This window comes from Mesocricetus auratus, unplaced genomic scaffold (genome assembly GCF_017639785.1).
Source record: "Mesocricetus auratus isolate SY011 unplaced genomic scaffold, BCM_Maur_2.0 Super-Scaffold_6730, whole genome shotgun sequence".
Lineage (NCBI taxonomy): Eukaryota > Metazoa > Chordata > Mammalia > Rodentia > Cricetidae > Mesocricetus > Mesocricetus auratus.
The window spans coordinates 13,346,891-13,365,012 of record NW_024429184.1 but is presented as its reverse complement, the minus strand read 5'-3'; the positions used below and the strand labels follow the sequence as shown (position 1 = coordinate 13,365,012).

At 47.2% G+C, this 18,122-nt stretch overlaps 1 protein-coding gene across 5 annotated transcripts in view; it reads right to left on the bottom strand.

Moving 5' to 3' along the window:
• The window catches only part of Xpa (XPA, DNA damage recognition and repair factor), a 29,895-nt gene that overhangs the window by 4,663 nt on the left and 7,110 nt on the right, over nucleotides 1-18,122 (bottom strand). The window contains exons 2-6 of one of the 5 annotated variants that reach the window (XR_002384685.1): nucleotides 8,049-8,159; nucleotides 5,701-5,806; nucleotides 5,016-5,181; nucleotides 3,704-3,821; nucleotides 656-864 (exon numbers count right to left, since the gene is read on the bottom strand). Coding sequence is in view for 4 of the 5 variants with exons in the window: in XM_005078738.4 (XP_005078795.1) it covers nucleotides 3,704-3,821; nucleotides 5,016-5,181; nucleotides 5,701-5,806; nucleotides 8,049-8,159; nucleotides 12,597-12,750 (655 nt within the window). In the remaining variant the exon portion in view is untranslated. Of the gene's footprint in view, nucleotides 1-655; nucleotides 865-3,703; nucleotides 3,822-5,015; nucleotides 5,182-5,700; nucleotides 5,807-8,048; nucleotides 8,160-12,137; nucleotides 12,527-12,596; nucleotides 12,844-18,122 lie in introns of those variants that run through there. The other 4 variants (XM_005078738.4, XM_013119683.3, XM_021232252.1 and 1 more) reach the window with 4 other exon arrangements.

Here is an 18,122-nt window from a genome sequence, read left to right as displayed (position 1 = left end):
TGCAGTTGTACCCCTCAAACTCCTCAGAAGCTCCATGACAGTCACAAACACCCACAGGCCAGTGCGCATGTCCACCCACAAACTCGGAAGGGCCCTCTAGTTGGGACGTCCTTACCTGCCATTTGCAGGGGTGGGGGCCATGACAGTAACGATGAAGGTTAGCTGACTGGCCTTTCAGAAGGAAAACTGCTGGAACTAAGCATGCAACATGGGAAAACACCATAGTCCCACCTCAGTTAAGGCAAAAAAGCTGCAGACCAAGACCGTTCTGTGTGTCACACCAATTCAGGGTTCTTGTCTGCTACTGGGCGATGCACCCTTCGGAAACCCAGTTACGCTGAGCAGCAGCAAGCCTGCGTTTGGCTCCGGCTCAGAGACGTGGAACTTTGTATGTACTTGGGGTATTCGCACTTGTTCTGCAGCAAACTCAGTGCTCTAACTGCTAGCACAAACATGTTAAAAGCAGGCAAATGAGTGGTTAAGAGCACTGGCTGCTCTTCCAGAGGTCCTGGGTTCAATTCCCAGCAACCACATGGTGGCTCACAACCATCTGTAATGAGATCTGGCTCCCTCTTCTGGCCTGCATGCAGGCATGTAGACAACATCGTATACATAATTAAAAAAAAAAAAAAAGCAGGCAAATGGAATTGCTTACCTTCCCATAAAGAAGAAAGCTTTGTGTCAGCTCCGCTGTGCATCAAGAGGAACCATGTTCCAATTTCTTTCCAACTAAAAAGCCTTTAGACTTGCTTAGATCCTCTCTGTTCTGAGCAAACTGCGCAATCAGCTCCTCGTTTCTAGTCTACAGTCTACTCCACTCAGCCCTCTGCGGGCTGGCCAGGACAGGGACAGATCCACCAAGCACTGGAGCGAATCAACAAGAAGCCACAATTAAAGAAGGCATCACACTGACCTCCGCACACTCAACACCTCGAGGTAATGAGGTGACACCGGCTGCCCAGAGCTCAGTCGTACGCAAAGGGGAAATGGTGGGCACTCTGATCTGCAAGCGCGTGGAGAACATGCTCATGCAAACATTTCCTTAAAAACATGCTTCACCCAAACAAGAAATGAACCCAAATAAAAACATCTGTCAACTACAACTGAGGAATAAGGAAATCTATGGTAGTTTGTCTGGCAAACTAATACAGTAACCAAAGATAGTAACCAAAGAGTACACCAATTGAGTGCATGTTTTGGAAATTGTAGGAAATTTCTATCTGTATTAAAATATGTACATATATACATATACATTGATAGAATCTTCACATTAAAAAAGCAAGAAATTAAGTGTACCTCATAGTCTTTTACTAGTCAAATTGTAGGAATTTAGTTACCATTACGTGACATCCTGACCAGACCACAGAATTAGTGTCTAAGGAAAAGTTATGGATAGCATTCATGACTTTGCAGACACAAATTTCTAATTGACACTTATTCTTTTATCCATAGTTCATTGTCTGCACCAAGTACCATCTGAGATTCGCCGAAGGGCCAGATTGATTTCTAGTAGCTGGATTAAAAGCCTGGACTGGGCTGGGGAGATGGCTTGCACTCCAGTGATTGGAGAATCCACCAGCTTAGTGGGTAAGAGTGCCAGAATGAGAGACGGCGTTGAATTCCCCAGCACCACATAAGAACAGTGGAGCACAGCTGACTGTAACCTTGGCACTGGGGGTGGGAGAGGCGAATAGGACAGGAGGGTCCTGGGTACTGAGAGCTCACTGGCCTGCCAGCCTAGCCAGTGCCTGCTTTAGGTTCAGTGAGGAGACCCTGTCACAAAGGTAGTGAGATGGCCTCTAGCTTCCAAATGCACATGCACTGGTGTGCACTGCACACATGTGTGCGTGTGCATACACACTCACACACACACACACACACACACACACACACACACCCTGAGCTAGCAAATGACTAACCCAGAGGCCTCCTTCCACGCCTTCCTTAACCCACCTCTTCTCTCTGTATGTATTGCCCTGCCCTGCTGAGAGGCGGGCAGGTACAAACCACAGAGAAGATAGGGAAAAGGCCCGTGTAAGAGGAGTAACTCTTCTCATGGGTCTTCGCTGGCATGAATGCAGGCTTGCGCTGCTTGCACTTGCTTTCTGTTTGGGTTTCTCATTCGGTTGGTTGGTTAGTTGATCAGTTAGCTTTTTGTTATTGTCCAGTTGGTTTGGGGGTCAGGTTTTGTCTGGGTTTTTGGTTTTGTTTTTTTTTGTTGTTGTTGTTTTTGTTTTTGTTTTGTTTTGTTTTGTTTGGTTTTACGAGACAGGGTTTCTCTGTATTGTTTTGGAGGCTATCGGTCCAGCCCAGCCTCGAACTCACAGAGATCTGCCTGCCTCTGCCTCCCGAGTGCTGGGATTAAAGGCATGCGCCACCACCGCCCGGCTTAAAATGTGTAGCCCAGGCTGGCCTCGAACTCGTGATCCTCCTGCCTCTGCCTCCTTCAGCAAATCCTACCAGCGTGCGCCACCACAACCGGCGGTTTTGTTTTTTGAGCCAAGGACTCTAAAGCCCACACTAGCCTCCACCTCACAATCCTCCTGCCGCAGCCTCCTGAGTACTAGGATTACAAACATGTACCACCACTCCCCTTTACTTTTACAACATTCAGCCTGTAAAACCTCTTCTAAACTTTAAAATCATAAGAAAAATTGGCATACTGATTTGAAATGGATCAAGTAAATATATAACCAAACCTATATGCGGGATGCATGTTTCCTAGACACAGTGTGCACCACACGGGGTCTCTACATGAAGGACATGTGTTGTTACTTCCTGAAGTCCCCTCTTTGGGGATGGTGCTTACAGCCCTGAGCTCCTGCCACACCCTGGGTTCATCTCTGGTGTGGTGCCAAACCCAGCACACACTATTACTGTGTCAAGCTTCTGTCCTGACAATCCAGCACAGTGCTTGGCACATGGTAAACACTAGATGTGCATGGATGGACAGACTTGTGACAACATTCACACATGGATACACATGTGGATAACGGGTGCAGACACAGATCCGTTAGGGGTGGAATGCCGTGTAGACAGATACATGGAGGAGTGACTGCACACAGATCCGTTAGGGGTGGAATGCCGTGTAGACAGATACATGGAGGAGTGACTGCACACAGATCCGTTAGGGGTGGAATGCTGCGTAGACAGATACATGGAGGAGTAACTGCACATGGGGAAGACTCAGAAAGAACCTGACAATTGTCCAGCATATGCACCGATCTGCTCTTCTTCCTGGGCATTTCTTTAAATATTTAAATAACGAAGCCTAGGATAACTAATACCAGTTATTGCTTCTAACTACTAAATCCAATGACTATTTAGCTCTTGGCTTTTGTTCCAAGCAATGAGAGAGTTGGTGGCTACTGAGTCTTGTTATTTTTTTAATGTGTTCTTAAACACTTCAGGCCACACAAGACCTAACCGATGCCTCATACCGCCCCTCCCGCCACCCCATCCCGCCCCCTCCCGCCACCCCCATCCTGCCGCCACAGCTGCACAAAATGGCTCACATGAAGACATTGCCTTTAGAAATGTAGTACTGTGTGGTTTGAACCAAGTCTCACACACCAACCCATTGAGGCCAACGTTCAAGCCCATTTTTCTCCCTTCTGACAAAGACATCCCAGTGTAGTCTCCAGACAGGAAGGGCCACAGAGCCTTTCTCTGTGGTGAGTGAGTGACAGGAAATCCCACTTACCCTTCACTTTTTTATCAAACTTCTTCTGCTTCATTTTCTCCCGGTTTTCCTGCCTCACTCCCTTTGCCTCTTCCAGCGCGTCCTGGCTTCCCCAAACTTCCAGAGCCCGCTTCACAACCTACAGCACAGGCCACACTCGAGTTACCTGGGGCGCGCGGGGGGGGCACGGTACAAAGTCCTAACTCCCGCTCTCGCAGATGCCATTACGTCACACTAGGAACAAGACCATGGGATTTAGCACTTGAAGAATTCCCTTGAAGTCCCAACTCTTCCACAGAGTTGAATGCAACTAAAGAAGCATAAATGAAGAAAAGCCTCACTGAGAAAGAAAATGTAAAGTCCAACCACAAGGTCAAGAGGGGCAGGAAATCCAGGAGTCGTGTTTCCTCCTGTGCGCATGAGCACAGTGCTTGGGACCAAACGAGACAACCAGCACAAAGCAAGCGATGAGAAACCCGGCTGCCTTAATTAGCACCATTTACTTATTTTGAATGCTACCTCATCCAGATGGTGAAATTTTAAGTCAATAATCATATAATGTTTCACAATGTGGCTTAATTCTATTTATAGATGAATATAATATTGAATTAGCTAATTATACTAAATATACATATATATTTATATCTAGTTATACCTAAATGTATAATTATATAATAGATGTATAATTATATACAAGTATATAATTATCTAACAATACTAGAATATCTTCTAGTATATTCCTGTATAAACAACTCTAAAGCCATGTCTCTTCATACTTTCATATAATAGAACAAAAATTCTAATATCTAAGCCATCCTGGAGTAGATACGGGAGGACACTTGGACTCTAGGCAACAGGCTGGGCACAAGAGCACACCAATGACTGGGTCTCTGCCATGGAACACATCACGGGGCATCAGGAACATTCCAGAATGTATTTCCCAATACAGTTAGGCTTCAGATAATTGTGAAATAACTGCAATGCTATTCATCTTAAGAGCCTTTCTTGAGCCAGGTGATGGTGGTGCACGCCTTTGATCCCAGCACTTGGGAGGCAGAGGCAGGCAGATCTCTGTGAGTTCCAGGCCAGCCTGGTCTACAAAGTGAGTTCCAGGACAGCCTCCAAAGCCACAGAGACACCCTGTCTCGAAAAACCAAAAAAACAAAACAAAACAAAACACTGTGCTCTAGCGGTCATTAGTTGTGACTGGGACGGCCATGTGAACCAAGAAAAGGATATTCTTTACTGTGTGCGCAGACCATGGTTAGTAATAACTAGTCGATTCTGCCGAAGTTCACCTAAGGTTGACACCCCAGTTCAGCTTATTAGAGACCTGTAACTTTAAGTAGAGCTTCATATCACCCCATTGTGAGTGACGAGGGTTCTTCTTCACGATAAACCTAAGCGCGGGCTCTCTCTTCTCTAAATCGCAGTCTTTCAGAAGGTATTCCTGCTTGGCTTCTGTTTTGGTTATCAGCTTGTGTTTGTCATCAGCATCTCTAGAAAAGAGCATCATATAAACAATTTTAATTAAACTGAGGCAACTGAGGACCTGCAGCTGTGGTGAAAACATATATATGAAATGAAAAACCATTTTAACAGTTTTGAGCAAAATTCTCTAGTGCAGTGGTTCTCAACCTCCCTAACACTGCACCCTTAATACAGCTGCCTCGTGCTGTGGCGATTCCAATCATAAAATTATTGTCGCTGCTTCATAACTAATTTTGTTACTGTTATGACTTGTAAAATCTGTGTTTTCTGATGGCCTTAGGCCCACAGGTGAGAACCACTGCTCTAGAGAGGAGACTCAGGAGCACGGGAGGAGGTGGAGACAGAGACCAGGTAGAAGACCGCAGCTTGCAGGGCTGCGGCGGAAGACCGCAAACTCAGCAGCCTGGACAGCTCAGCCTGAGTCTAGGAATGGGCTGAGGCCGTGGCTTGGTAGCTGGGTTGCCTAGAATGCTTCTGTCTCTAGCACCACAAAAACAAACAGCAGTTTTAAAGTTGGAAACAAGCACCTGCAGTTGTCACATGTTGGCAAATCAAAGTGGTTCATAAGATAGGAGTCCATGAATTCTTTCCCACATTCTTCACAAATTGCATAATCAAACTCCATGACGGGCCCTGCAGGGAGAAGGGAAGGGATTCTTTATCCTTTTGAAGGATTAAACAATACATCCTTTCCTCTATCTTGCTAGCCTAGGAGGAAAAAACACTGGCTAATCTTGGGCTTATAGAAAACAATTTTCTAAGAGGGAAAAAAAGAAAAAGGAGGGAGGGGCGCTAGTAACTCACCAAGTCCTGCACCAACCACGGACACGCTGCATTGCTTACGCTGCCGCAGAAAGGAGCCTGTGTGCTGGCCTAAAGCAGGAGTTTGTGTGTGGGGAGTCATGGAGCTGGCCTGGCCCAGCTGCCTTGAGAGGCAGGGTTTCAGGTTAGAGTCTGTGACTCCTGGGGCACTGTGTGCCTATCAGTCCCTGAGTAACTGGGGCACTTGCTGAGGCAGTGAAGCCTTTACGCCGCCTGTGTATCTATTTCCTAGAAGTCAGTGAAGCATACAGAAGCTTGGCTGAACAATTACTCTTAGACATTCACCTGGTGTACCCTGTATAGCTTGCAAATATCAGAGTATCCAGGCAATTGTCGTTATATTCTGCTTCTGATAAGGGATTAAGAAGTGTCTGCCTCCAAAGCCACAGAGAAACCCTGTCTCGAAAAACCAAAAAAAAAAGAAGTGTCTGAGTGCTTGGAATTAACCTGTCTCAGCCTCAGTCCTGTTGGGACCCCTCCATCCCAGCCTGGTTAAGATTCACTTCTCATTGGCCATATCAGGTAACCTTGGCCCAGTAAGTGCTGGCACTTCCATCTGTCACCTCACCAGTCTGAGGTTTGGCAGCCCAGTGAGGCCCAGTGGGTCAAATTCAAGTACTCGTCAGGGCTGTGGAAACTTCTAGAGACTGCCCATAGTCCTGCCCACCTCCCATCTTCAAGACCAGGAACAGCTTCCCACATCCATCCCTGGCTTCCTTTGCAAGCCCCGCCCCTCAGGAATCTCTGATACATGGGGCTCCCTGGGATAACAGTGATCTTCCCATTCCAAGGTCTTTAGCTTAACCCTGCCTACAAAGTCTATGTAAAGTATAATACAGACTCCAGGCAATTAGAAAATGGACATCTTTGGGAGCCTTTGTTCTACCAGTTATGGTACTGTGGACAGTATGAGGAAGACTGGCCCTAGGACTGGGGGAAGGCATCTCCTCGCAGAGAGAAGGAGAGGCCACCAACCCATCGAGCAGTTAAAGCAACAGAGAGTAAGGCACATCAGGAGTCAATACCAAGTTCCCTCAGCACAGACTTTTCTTTCATTCCTCCCTGTCACAAGGCGAACACCTCCACTGTATCGTGTCACCTCCTGGGTTAGAACCCTGAGGGAGAGCCACTGCCCTGCACCCTCAGCACCCAACACAGAACTGCCCCTGGGGTGACGCTGGGCTCCCTACAGATGTCAACGCCCAGCTAAGGGCCTTATGGTCCTCAGGCAAGTAAGCCCCCCTGGAAAGTCCTAGGATGACTGCCATTGCCCGGCCCCATCCCTGAGGACTGCCACAGTGGGAGACACACCCCTGGCACTGCCCTCCTTAGACGTCTGTCTAGATCCCATCACCACATAAGTTCACTAATCTCCAATGGTTCTGCTAATGTTACAAACAAAATCCTCTTCAAAGTCAATCCAAAGACATCCTGAGCTAAGAGAGAAAATGAACCATTTACATGCTGAAACTGACAAGAAACCTCTATCTAGAATGTATATAGTTTCATATCAGCATTAAAGGATAGTTTAATTTAAAATTACACAGAAGTTTTGAATAAATATTGCTTCAAATTTAAAATGGGCAACAAATACTTAAAAGGATGTTCAATACCATTAGCATCTAGTATACACAATTCCACCCTGAAGCCCTAAAGTATGCTATTGATTCCCATGGGATAATATGACCAGAGACCAATAAGATAACTGTCACCAGAATGCTGAAAAGTCAGTCCTTTCCTATATCACTGATGAGAGTCTGAAACTATGAATCTACCTAGTCTTGTAGTGCTTCATAAAATTAAACTTCATATGTTAGCATATTTGTTCTACCATGAAAAGCATATATAAGTTATAACTGTAAACTGATAAATATATATACATATACATAGTTGTATCCCCCCCCCCCCCCGTTTTTGAAAACAGATTCTTTTACAATAAATTCTGATTACAGTTGCCCCTCCCTCTACTCCTTCCAGTCCCTCCCTTACCTCCCCCCGGGCTCTGACTTTTTAATCTACCACCAATCTTCTTTTATGGAAAACCATGCTTTACCTGGTTCATGAACCACATTTCCAATCTTGTGTTCCTCTTCTTCCTCCTCTTCTAAAATGAAGCCTCCTTTGGTGTCAATCATTTTGGGAGGGGCTTTTACACTGGTCATGCCTACAGAAAGCAGATAAAGGCAGTCATCAGCTGAGCCAGGCAAGCCTGTGTGTTCCTCTGTAGGTAGACAGGAAAAGGAGAACCGTGTCACCACTTCTAGTCAAGGCATCCAAAAGGTCCCAGCTGGTGGCATATGGCAAGAAAACCAAACAAGACAAGGCAAAAAAGACTAAGAGTTAGAAGTAAAATGGTATTTCCTCCCAGATGACATGAGCATGTATGTCAAACAAGAACCTGCTGTTCCAACCAAAGGACAACCTCCTGAGGCCTCCACACTGACCGCAGGACACAGCAGAAACCAAGACAACCCAGAACCCTGGGAGGCATCTGATGGAACTCACGTGACTGTAGAGTAGGAAATGGGGCCTTCAAATACTATCACTCCTACGGCTACAACACATTCAAGCCAAAGCCCAGATAGGTCTCAACGAACTCCCAACACATCTGAGGGTTAGCTCCTCCAATCACAGGCAGGACAAACCACTCAGCACTATTCAATAGACACCTACACCCCTAACCATCCTAGAAGAATCCCAATGATGAGAGCTTCCTTCCCTGTCATACTCCAGCCCCAAATGCCTACCTTCCAAAGACCTACACAGATATACCTCATAAACCACATTCTATATATAGTTTAGCCACAGTAAACCACCAGTTTGGGGACAGTGGAAACACACCAGAATCCAAGTTTTTAGATAGCAGCAAGGGCCAAGCCTTTAGCAGATCTAAGGGCAGCGGGCTCCAGGCCTACTGTTCACCCCTTCTGCACAGGTTGGAAAGGTGGGGGAGGGAGGGAAGGGCCTCTAACAGAAAGTACAGTGGCAATACCTGATATTTACCTAATATATACTTCGATGGTTCTACACTAGACACTTGTCAAAAACTCACTTTAGGAGTTTTTTTTAACCAGAACTAAAAGTGAGCAGACAGGAGAAGGCTGGCTGGAGAAGTACCTATTTAAGAAACACCTTAAGAAAGACAAACAAGACCTTTCCTCCAGTATTCCTGATGGAAGCAGATGCAGAGATCCACAGCCAAGCACTGGACCGAGCTTCGGGAGTGAGCTGAAGAGAGGGTGGAGGGACTACATAAGCAAGGGGTTAAGGTCATGATGGGGAAACCCACAGACAGCTCACCTGAGCTTGTGGGAGCTCATGGACTCTGGACAGACAGCCAGGGAGCAGGCATGGGACCGACCAAGGCCCTCTGCATGTGGGTGAAGGTGTGCAGCTTGGTCTTTTATGGAGACCCTAGCAATGGGACCAGGACCCATCCCTGAGGCATGAGTTGGCTCTTAGGAACCTACTCCCTATGGTGGGAGGCCTTGCTCAGCCTTGCTGCAGAGTGATGTGCCATGCTTTGCGGATTCCCATGGAGGTCTGTCCCATCTGAATGCAGACAGAAGAGGAGTGGGGGGGGGGATAGAAGGGAAGTGGGGGATGGGAGGGAAGAAGGGGGAAAACTGAGGTTGGCATGTAAAATAAATTAAAAATGATGATAAAAAAAGATTTTTTTTTTTTGGTTTTTCGAGACAGGGTTTCTCTGTGGCTTTGGAGGCTGTCCTGGAACTCGCTCTGTAGACCAGGCTGGCCTCGAACTCACAGAGATCCGCCTGCCTCTGCCTCCGGAGTGCTGGGATTAATGGCGTGCGCCACCAACGCCCGACTAAAAGAAAGATATTTTAAAAAAGGAGCACCTTGAGGAGTTAGTGGCAGAAGCAGGAAGAGAAATGATTCCCTGTGACAGCAAACAACAAACCACATGGAAAGATTTCCAAGCCTGTAACAGAGTTAAAATTCACAGCCTGTAACCCCTCAAGACAGAGAACTCTTGCAAAGCAAGAACACTCACCAGGTGGACTGAACAACCTTGCTAATCTTAAACTACCTTTCTTTCTTTTTTGTTTTTAACTTTGTAAATTTAAATTAGAAACAAGCTTGTTTTACAGGTCAATCCCAGTTCCCTCTCCCTCTCCTCCTCCCCTGCTCCCCACTGACCCCCTATCCCATCCCCTTTCTGCTCCCCAGGGAGGGTGAGGCCTTCCATGGGGGATCTTCAAAGTCTGTCATATCACTTGGAGCAAGGCCTAGACCCTCCCCCATGTGTCTAGGCTGAAAGAGTATCCCTTTATGTGGAATGGGCTCCCAAAGTTCATTCATGTACTAGGGATAAATACTGATCCACTACCAGAGGCCCCATAGATTAACCAGACCTCCAAACTGACATCCTTGTTCAGAGGGTCTGGAACAGTCCTATGCTGGTTCCCCAGCTATCAGTCTGGGGTCCACAAACTTCCCCTTGTTCAGGTCAGCTGTTTCTGTGGGTTTCTCCAGCCTGGTCTTGACCCCTTTGCTCATCACTCCTCCCTCTCTACAACTGGATTCCAGGAGTTCAGTTCAGTGCTTAGCTGTGGGTCTCTGCTTCTGCTTCCATCAGCTACTGAATGAAGGCTCTAGGATGGCTTATAAGGTAGTCATCAATCTCATTATCGGAGAAGGGCATTTAAGGTAGCCTCTTCAGTATTGCTTAGATTGTTAGTTGGGATCAACCTTGTAGATCTCTGAACATTTCCCTTTATTTCTCTTTAAACCTGTAGTGGCTCCCTCTATTATGGTATCTCTTTTTTTGCTCTCCTCTATTCTTCCCGACTCAATCTTCCTGCTCTCTCCCGTCCTTCTCTCCCCTCCTCTTCCTCCTAGCTCCCTCTCCTCTCCCCTCCCCCCATGCTCCCAATTCTCTCAGGAGATCTTGTCCCTTTCCCCTTCTCCGGGGGACCATGTCTGTCTCTCTTAGGGTCCTCCTTGTTAAACCACCTTTCTTTTTCAACACGAGAGTGAACCCAGGTCTTGAGCATGCCGAGCGAGCACGCCACCACTGAACATCCACAGCCTTCTTTGTTAATGCTGAGTCAGCACCGCCTCACTAACTTGCTCAGGCTGACTTCCCATTCTAACCCAGGCTGGCCTTGAACAAGACCCTCTAGTCTCAGCCTCCCCGCAGCTGTGGTTACAGACCTGTGACACCAGGCCCAGATATCTTATGCCACTTCTAGTTTCCCTGGAGTTCCCGACTCATGTTGGATTGAACTGCACGGTCCCTGTACTTGACTGGTGTATGCACTCACAACAGGCAGGGGAAGGATGTTTCTAAGACACTGATCCACCAGTGTCCGTCTGCACGTGAATAATGAGACATGAGGCTGTGTCAGGTCTTCAGAGATCTGCACTGAGCTGGGCGGTGGTGGTGCACGCCATTAATCCCAGCACTCCGGAGGCAGAGGCAGGTGGATCTCTGTGAGTTCGAGGTCAGCCTGATCTACAGAGCGAGTTCCAGGACAGCCTCCAAAACACAAAACAATACAGAGAAACCCTGGAAAAACTAAAAAAAAAAAAGAAAGAAAGAAAAGAGACCTGCACTATGACCAACAAAAATGGAGATAACTTTTTACATTACAAAATGCTATATAAGGACTTTCAAGTGACTTCGAAGGATCCAAATCTAAGTTAATTTACAATCCAGCTCTGCTGGTCAGAAGCAACAAATCAAATTCAATGGCAACTCGAGAAGCAAGTTTAAAAGTACAAACTGCGTTATTATTCAGTACATATTGCTAAAACAAGTATAGTACACATACAAATACATATAATAATTGAAATTGTGAAACGAGAGAGGAATAAAAAAGTAAATTACTTCTGTAGAAATAATTCGGGTGAATTACTCCCGAGGGCAACGCCAACAGCTGGAAGCACAATTGACATTAAGAACTCAACAGCCGCCGGGCGGTGGTGGCGCACGCCTTTAATCCCAGCACTCGGGAGGCAGAGGCAGGCGGATCTCTATGAGTTAGAGGTCAGCCTGGTCTACAGAGCGAGTTCCAGGACAGCCTCCAAAACACAAAACAATACAGAGAAACCCTGTCTCGAAAAACAAAAAAACAAACAAACAAAAAAAAGAACTCAACAGCCAGGTAGGGCTTACCCTAAGATGGCAAGTACAGCCAAAAATGAATCCAGGAATCCAGGGCCACTTGACCCGTTTTGGTCCTGATTAACCTGAGAAAAATCCCTTTTTCTTTTCTGATCTCAACTGCCAGGGGTAAAACCGGGAGGGGTACCAAGCCCTGCCTCTTCCATTTTCCAAGGGTGGCCGTGAGATTCCAATCGGGTAACTCCTAAGTGAGGGGCACTGCGTGTTACTCAGTGAGGCCCTGGAAGGCAGGATGCATAGAAAAGACTGGGCCAGGGTCGCTTCTGCTGGGGGCTGGATGGGAGAAGGCGCAGCCTTTTTGTTTAAGTGGTTGCAAGGCTGAAAGCTCTGCACCATAGAGGCGCCGGGCAGAAGGCACGACAGGGAGGCATCCGGCAAACCGAGCCCGAGAGGGCACCAAGGGGCAGAGAGATGCGGCCATAAACCCGCGCGCCCGTAAGGGGCCCCCACCTCCGGTGGCCGCCGCCGCGGGGTACGGCCGCGCTGCCAGCCGGGCCTGGCGCAGCATCAGCGCCCGCTGCCGCTTCCGCTCCACGCTCGCGCGTACGGCGGCCGGCAGCTCCGCGGGCTCCGGTGACGTCCGTTTGTCCTCCGCCGTCGCCATCGACACCGCAGTCGCCAGCCTAGTCCGTGGGTTCGCGCACGCGCACTACAAGCGGCTTCTCAGGGAAGCTACAATCCCGACTCCCCACCGACGCCCGGAGCAAAGAAGTGCGCCTGCGCAGTCGAGAAGTGGTGGCGGAAGGGTTGGCGTTGGGCGAAGCAATGCGCCTGCGCAGCCGCAGGGTGCTGGCGGAAGAGATAGTGGTGCCCTTGTAAACTGTTCCCAGTGATGCTGCTGAGGCCATCTTTCTAGATCTTGTGGTCGGCAAATAATAGCTCCGCTTAGTGGTTCAGACTCTGAGGCTTGAACTCGCATTCAGTCGGTCTTAGCTTTGATTCTAAAATCTGGGTAGCCTTAGGCAAATTATTCAACCAAAGCTTCGTTTCTTCAGCAGAAAAGCCATTCTGGCATCACCCTGCAGGCCGTTGCGAACATTAGCTCTGCCCGCACGATGCCTGGCACATTGCCAATATGTGACGGCCGCACAGACCGAGAGCTATCTTCACACTGGACACATACCTAGAAACCAGCCTCGGATTTGAAATAAGAAACCTGCCGCAAGCTTTCTGGGTGAACGCAGAACTTTACCACACTGGTGAGCTTAAGGCTGATTGTCCTTCCTATAGAACTTCCCTGTGCTGCCAGACGAAGGTCCAAATGGGGACCTACTGTCCTGACTTGCAAAAATGTGACCAGCAGAACTAAGAAACACAGCCTGCTCTCCAAACATGTTTGCCGAGTCCTTATGACATAAAACATAATCAAATTCAAACCTTCTTAAGCCTAATAACTACATTCACCCCTTAAGACTGGCTTTTGGAAACCCCAATCTGACACACAGAACGTTCCCGCTGATGTTCAGAGATCAGAGTTCAGGAAGTACATACCAGTAGTTCTAAGATATTGGCCCTCTGTTATTTACATATACATATGTTTAAATCAGGTACCTGTTGAGATCTTCTGACTGAACAGGTGATAAAAAACATTTCAAGCCATCCTGTTCTCTTTTTGTCTGACTAATCTCCCTCCCCATCCACTTATTTTGTCCGGGTGGAAAAAAAAAGTCTCCAATTCCATGACACCAAAGGCACAGCCACAAAATAAAAAATAATAATAATTAGGATGTCAAAGTTAAAGTCTCTGGCACCTTGAAGAACATTATCAAGAAGGTTAGTCCATGGGAACAAAAAGAGGCCCCTGGGCTAAGGTGGCAGGTTACGATCTCCTCAGTGCAACTCTGTGGATGAGAAAGGGTGTGTTTCAAAGACAGAAGCCAAGCTTAGAGAGAAATGCTTGTAATCCCAGCACTTGGCAGGTAGAAGCAGGAGGGTCAGGACGTCAAGGTCATCCCTGGCTGTATAGTATGTTCCAGACCAGCCTGGACGACGTGAGACACTGTCTCCACAAGAGTGTTGAGAAGAGCGTCGGGCATGAAGAACTACAGCTACAGTGACAGCTAAAAGTGTAAAAACACAGGAAGGCAACAGAGAAAAGTGGGACACGGTCTATAGCTCCAACATCAGCCGTGGGGCGCGGGTGGAGAGCCAAAGGCATAACCGCGTGGAAAGCCAGGCAGCCCCGTGACAGCAGACTGGACATTCTATTACAGAAGAAGCCCCCAGTTTCAGAAGCTTTTCAACCGTTTGGGGAGTGTGACATGACAGTGATTCCTCCTGTGCGGCAAGATAGCACTGGAAAAGAAATGCACATTGTCACTCCCCGTGCCTTGGAGTGATATGCCAGGGGCCACGTTCACAGCAGCACTGTTCTCAATTGCCAAAAGCTGGAAACCACTCAAGTGTCCATCAACTTACGAATGGATAAACAAAGAGTAGTATTACCATACAATGAACTTTTTCAGCCATGGAAAATAATGAAGTACTGACTTGTAAAGAGAAGCCTTCCCACCAGCCTGGTTCCAGAGCCGCATCGGTCCCAAATGAACACACAGCCTCCAAAGCCACAGAGAAACCCTGTCTCGAAAAACCAAAAAAAAAAAAAAAAACCAAATGAACACACAGGAGGCTATATTAATTATGAAGCTGTTGGCCTTGCTTGTTTCTTACTGGCTAGCTCTGACTTAAGTATTTACCCCATAATTGTTAATCTAAGTATTTCTCTTGCTGGAGCAAAGTTCCGGACATCTTATTTCTCTGGTGGGCTACATCTTGACTTCCTGTGTTTCTCCTACCCAGAGTCCTCCTCGACTCCTAGTCCCACCTATCTTGCTTCCCTATTGGCCAACAGTGCTTTATTGACATATACACAGGACTTCCCCAACACTGACTGATCCATGCTACGACATGGCTGAGCCTTGAAAATGTTAGGCTAAAGACTGGAGAGATGGCTCAGAGGCAAAGAGCAGTGGCTGTTCTTCCAAAGGTCCTGAGTTCAATTCCCAGCAACCACATGGTGTCTCACAACCATCTGTAGTGAGATCTACCGCCCCCTTATGGATTGCAGGGATACATGCAAACAGAACACTTCCTAATAAATAAATATTAAAAGAAAGGAAGGAAGGAAGAAAATCTTAGGTTAGGAGAAAAAAAGCCATTCACAAAAAGGCCATTTCATACAAGTGCATCTATATGAAACCCTGTCAAGGCCACAGAATAAACAAGCCCACCATGATAGAAGCAGATTGGAGGTTTCCGGAGCTTGAAGCTGAGGGGTTTACTGGGAGGACAGGCTGCTTAGGGGGTATAGGGCCTCCTCCTGGGTGTCTAGACAGTGTTCATGACTGCACAACTTCATGGATGCATTTTTCTGGCCAGATCAGGGCATCTGAACACCACAACTTTATAAACACCATCACCAACCCGGCACCAGCCCTGTTGATGACCTCCACAGTCTGCGAGGTTCTGACTTAGTGGCTGAGGGATTTTTCTAGGGAATGAAGTGATAGTGTTTCCCCTAAAATAACCTCTGAGAGTGATCAGTGCTCAGGATCCTCCCCGCAGCGAAGCCCTGAATCTGGCAGGATGCAGAGGTACAGCTCGGATGCTCAGGATGCTGGTTGCTTAGTGGGCCCCGGTGTTTTGAAACTCTTGGCAACCTGCTGTTCTCCCTCTCCAGGTGACGCCCTCTCCTGCAGCACAGGGATTTTGTGATAGAGTTTCACATGGCCAGGACTGAGCTGTGAGCTGACACCTCAGCCGTGCTCAAAGCAGACTCTGTCCTCAGAAAAAGGAAGAGTACGTGCCCTGATCTGCACATCCCACGGGGCGACAAAGGCTGTGGGGTTTGCCCAGAGCAAAGCGCATGAGTCACCTTGGTGGGGGCACAAAAGGGAAGAGAGGCAAGGGCAGCAAACAATGGCCGTGTTCCTGCCTCTCCCAGTCCCTCTCGGGGGAAACTGGCTGCATCCACCTTCCCTTTAGATCCCTTGTCTCCCAGACCAACAGACAGATCTTGGCTAAACAAGGGAGCTTCACAAAGGACAGAGAGCATCCAGAGCTCCAGTGAGATCGGAAGACAGCAGGCTCTGGGAAACGGAATGGGGGGGGAGCCGGCCAGGACCCTGCCAGAACCTCCTCTCGCTTGCATGACTGGGCCGTTTTTCCTCTGAGTCCCTGAGGCTTCACCTCTTAATGTGTTCACTTGCACCGTGGTCAGCCTCCATCGCCATAGGAAAACCTCTGCGACTGGGAACACACCGAGGCATTGGCCTCCATCACAATAGGAGACCTCTGTGACTGGGAACACACCAAGAATGGGCTCTTTGCAAGACAAGGCTGCAGCAGCTGGAATTAGCCTTGATGGTGTTGATTTAGGTCACGAGGACTTAGCAAGATCTTAACCTCTCTGAGCAAAAGACAGAGCAATTGAGGCAAAATTATCAGAGCAGAACCTTGATGGGACAGAATATGGGAAGATTTAGAGAATGCCTCCAGACCCTTAAAGATTGTCTTTTTATGGGCAGGTGGGGGGGGTGGAATGAGTCACTTCAGGACAGGGCCAAGGACAAATGACTGTGTCTACCTGGGACATTACAACCAGTCATCACCAGCTAGGACAGATTCTTCCTACTGTGACTCCAGCAGATCTGAGTGTGGCCTCTTCCAGAATGCCTGCCATCACTCCCTTCTCTGGCTGTCTCTGCACCTCCCTTGTGCTGGGGTTGAGGTACAGGGCAGCTCACCAGCTGTGTTATGAGCTGCTTGCCATCTTCCCTTGAAAGCAGGGACTGTTGAGTCACCCCGCTACTGCAGGGGCCTCCTGTATGATATGGCACATGGGCACTGCTTAGTAAGCTGTTGCTGAAGTCAATAAATTTAACTTTATGTCAAATAAGCTTGGTCATGTATCTGCCCAGCACTGAAACTCAAGTTCAGAGCTGAACTTTGTGAACATCTCGTTTCTGCTCGCACACCTGTGGTGGCAGGAGACACTCTACAGAGGCCCTCCCATTGCTTCCTAGCTTTGCCTCTATTTAATAACAACAGCAATGATGGCCAACATTTCCTGAGGCTGACTATGCACAAGGTTTTGGCGCTGTTTTGAGGCAAGGTCTGCTGTGTATGTTTGTATGTATGTATGTATGTTTAAGACTGGCCTCATTGGGGTACAAGGAACATACCTAAACATTATAAAGGTAATATACAACAAGTCAACAGCCAATATCAAACTAAATGAAGAGAAACTCAAAGCAATTCCACTATATCAGAAACAAGACAAGGTTGTCTACTCTCTCCATTTCTCTTCAATATTGTACTTGAAGTTCTAGCTACAGCAATAAGACAAAAAAAGGAGATCACGGGGGTACAAATTGCAAAAGAAGAAGTCAAACTTTCACTATTTGCAGATGACATGATAGTATACATAAGTGGCCACAAAAAAATCTACCAGGGAACTCCTACAGCTGATAAACACCTTCAGTAATGTGGCAGGATACAAGATTAACTAAAAAAATGAATCAGTAGCTCCCCTGTTACAGACGATAAACAAGCTGAGAAAGAAATCAGAGAAACAACATTTACAATAGTCACAAATAACATAAAATAACTTGGGGCATCTCTAACCAAACAAGTGAAAGACCTGTATGACAAGAACTTTAAGTCTTTGAAGAAAAAAACTGAAGACATCAGAAAATGGAAAGATTTCCCATGCTCTTAGATAGATAGGATTGACATAGTAAAAATGGCAATCTTACCAAAAGAAATCTACAGATTCATGCAATTCCCATCAAAATCCCAGCACAATTCTTCACAGACCTGGAAAGGACAATACTCAACTTCATGTGGAAAAACAAAAAACCTAGAATAGCCAAAATAATCCTGTACAACAAAGGAACTTCTGGGGGTATCACCATCCCTAACTTCAAACTCTACTATAGAGCTACAGTAATGAAAACAGATTGGTATATTGGCATA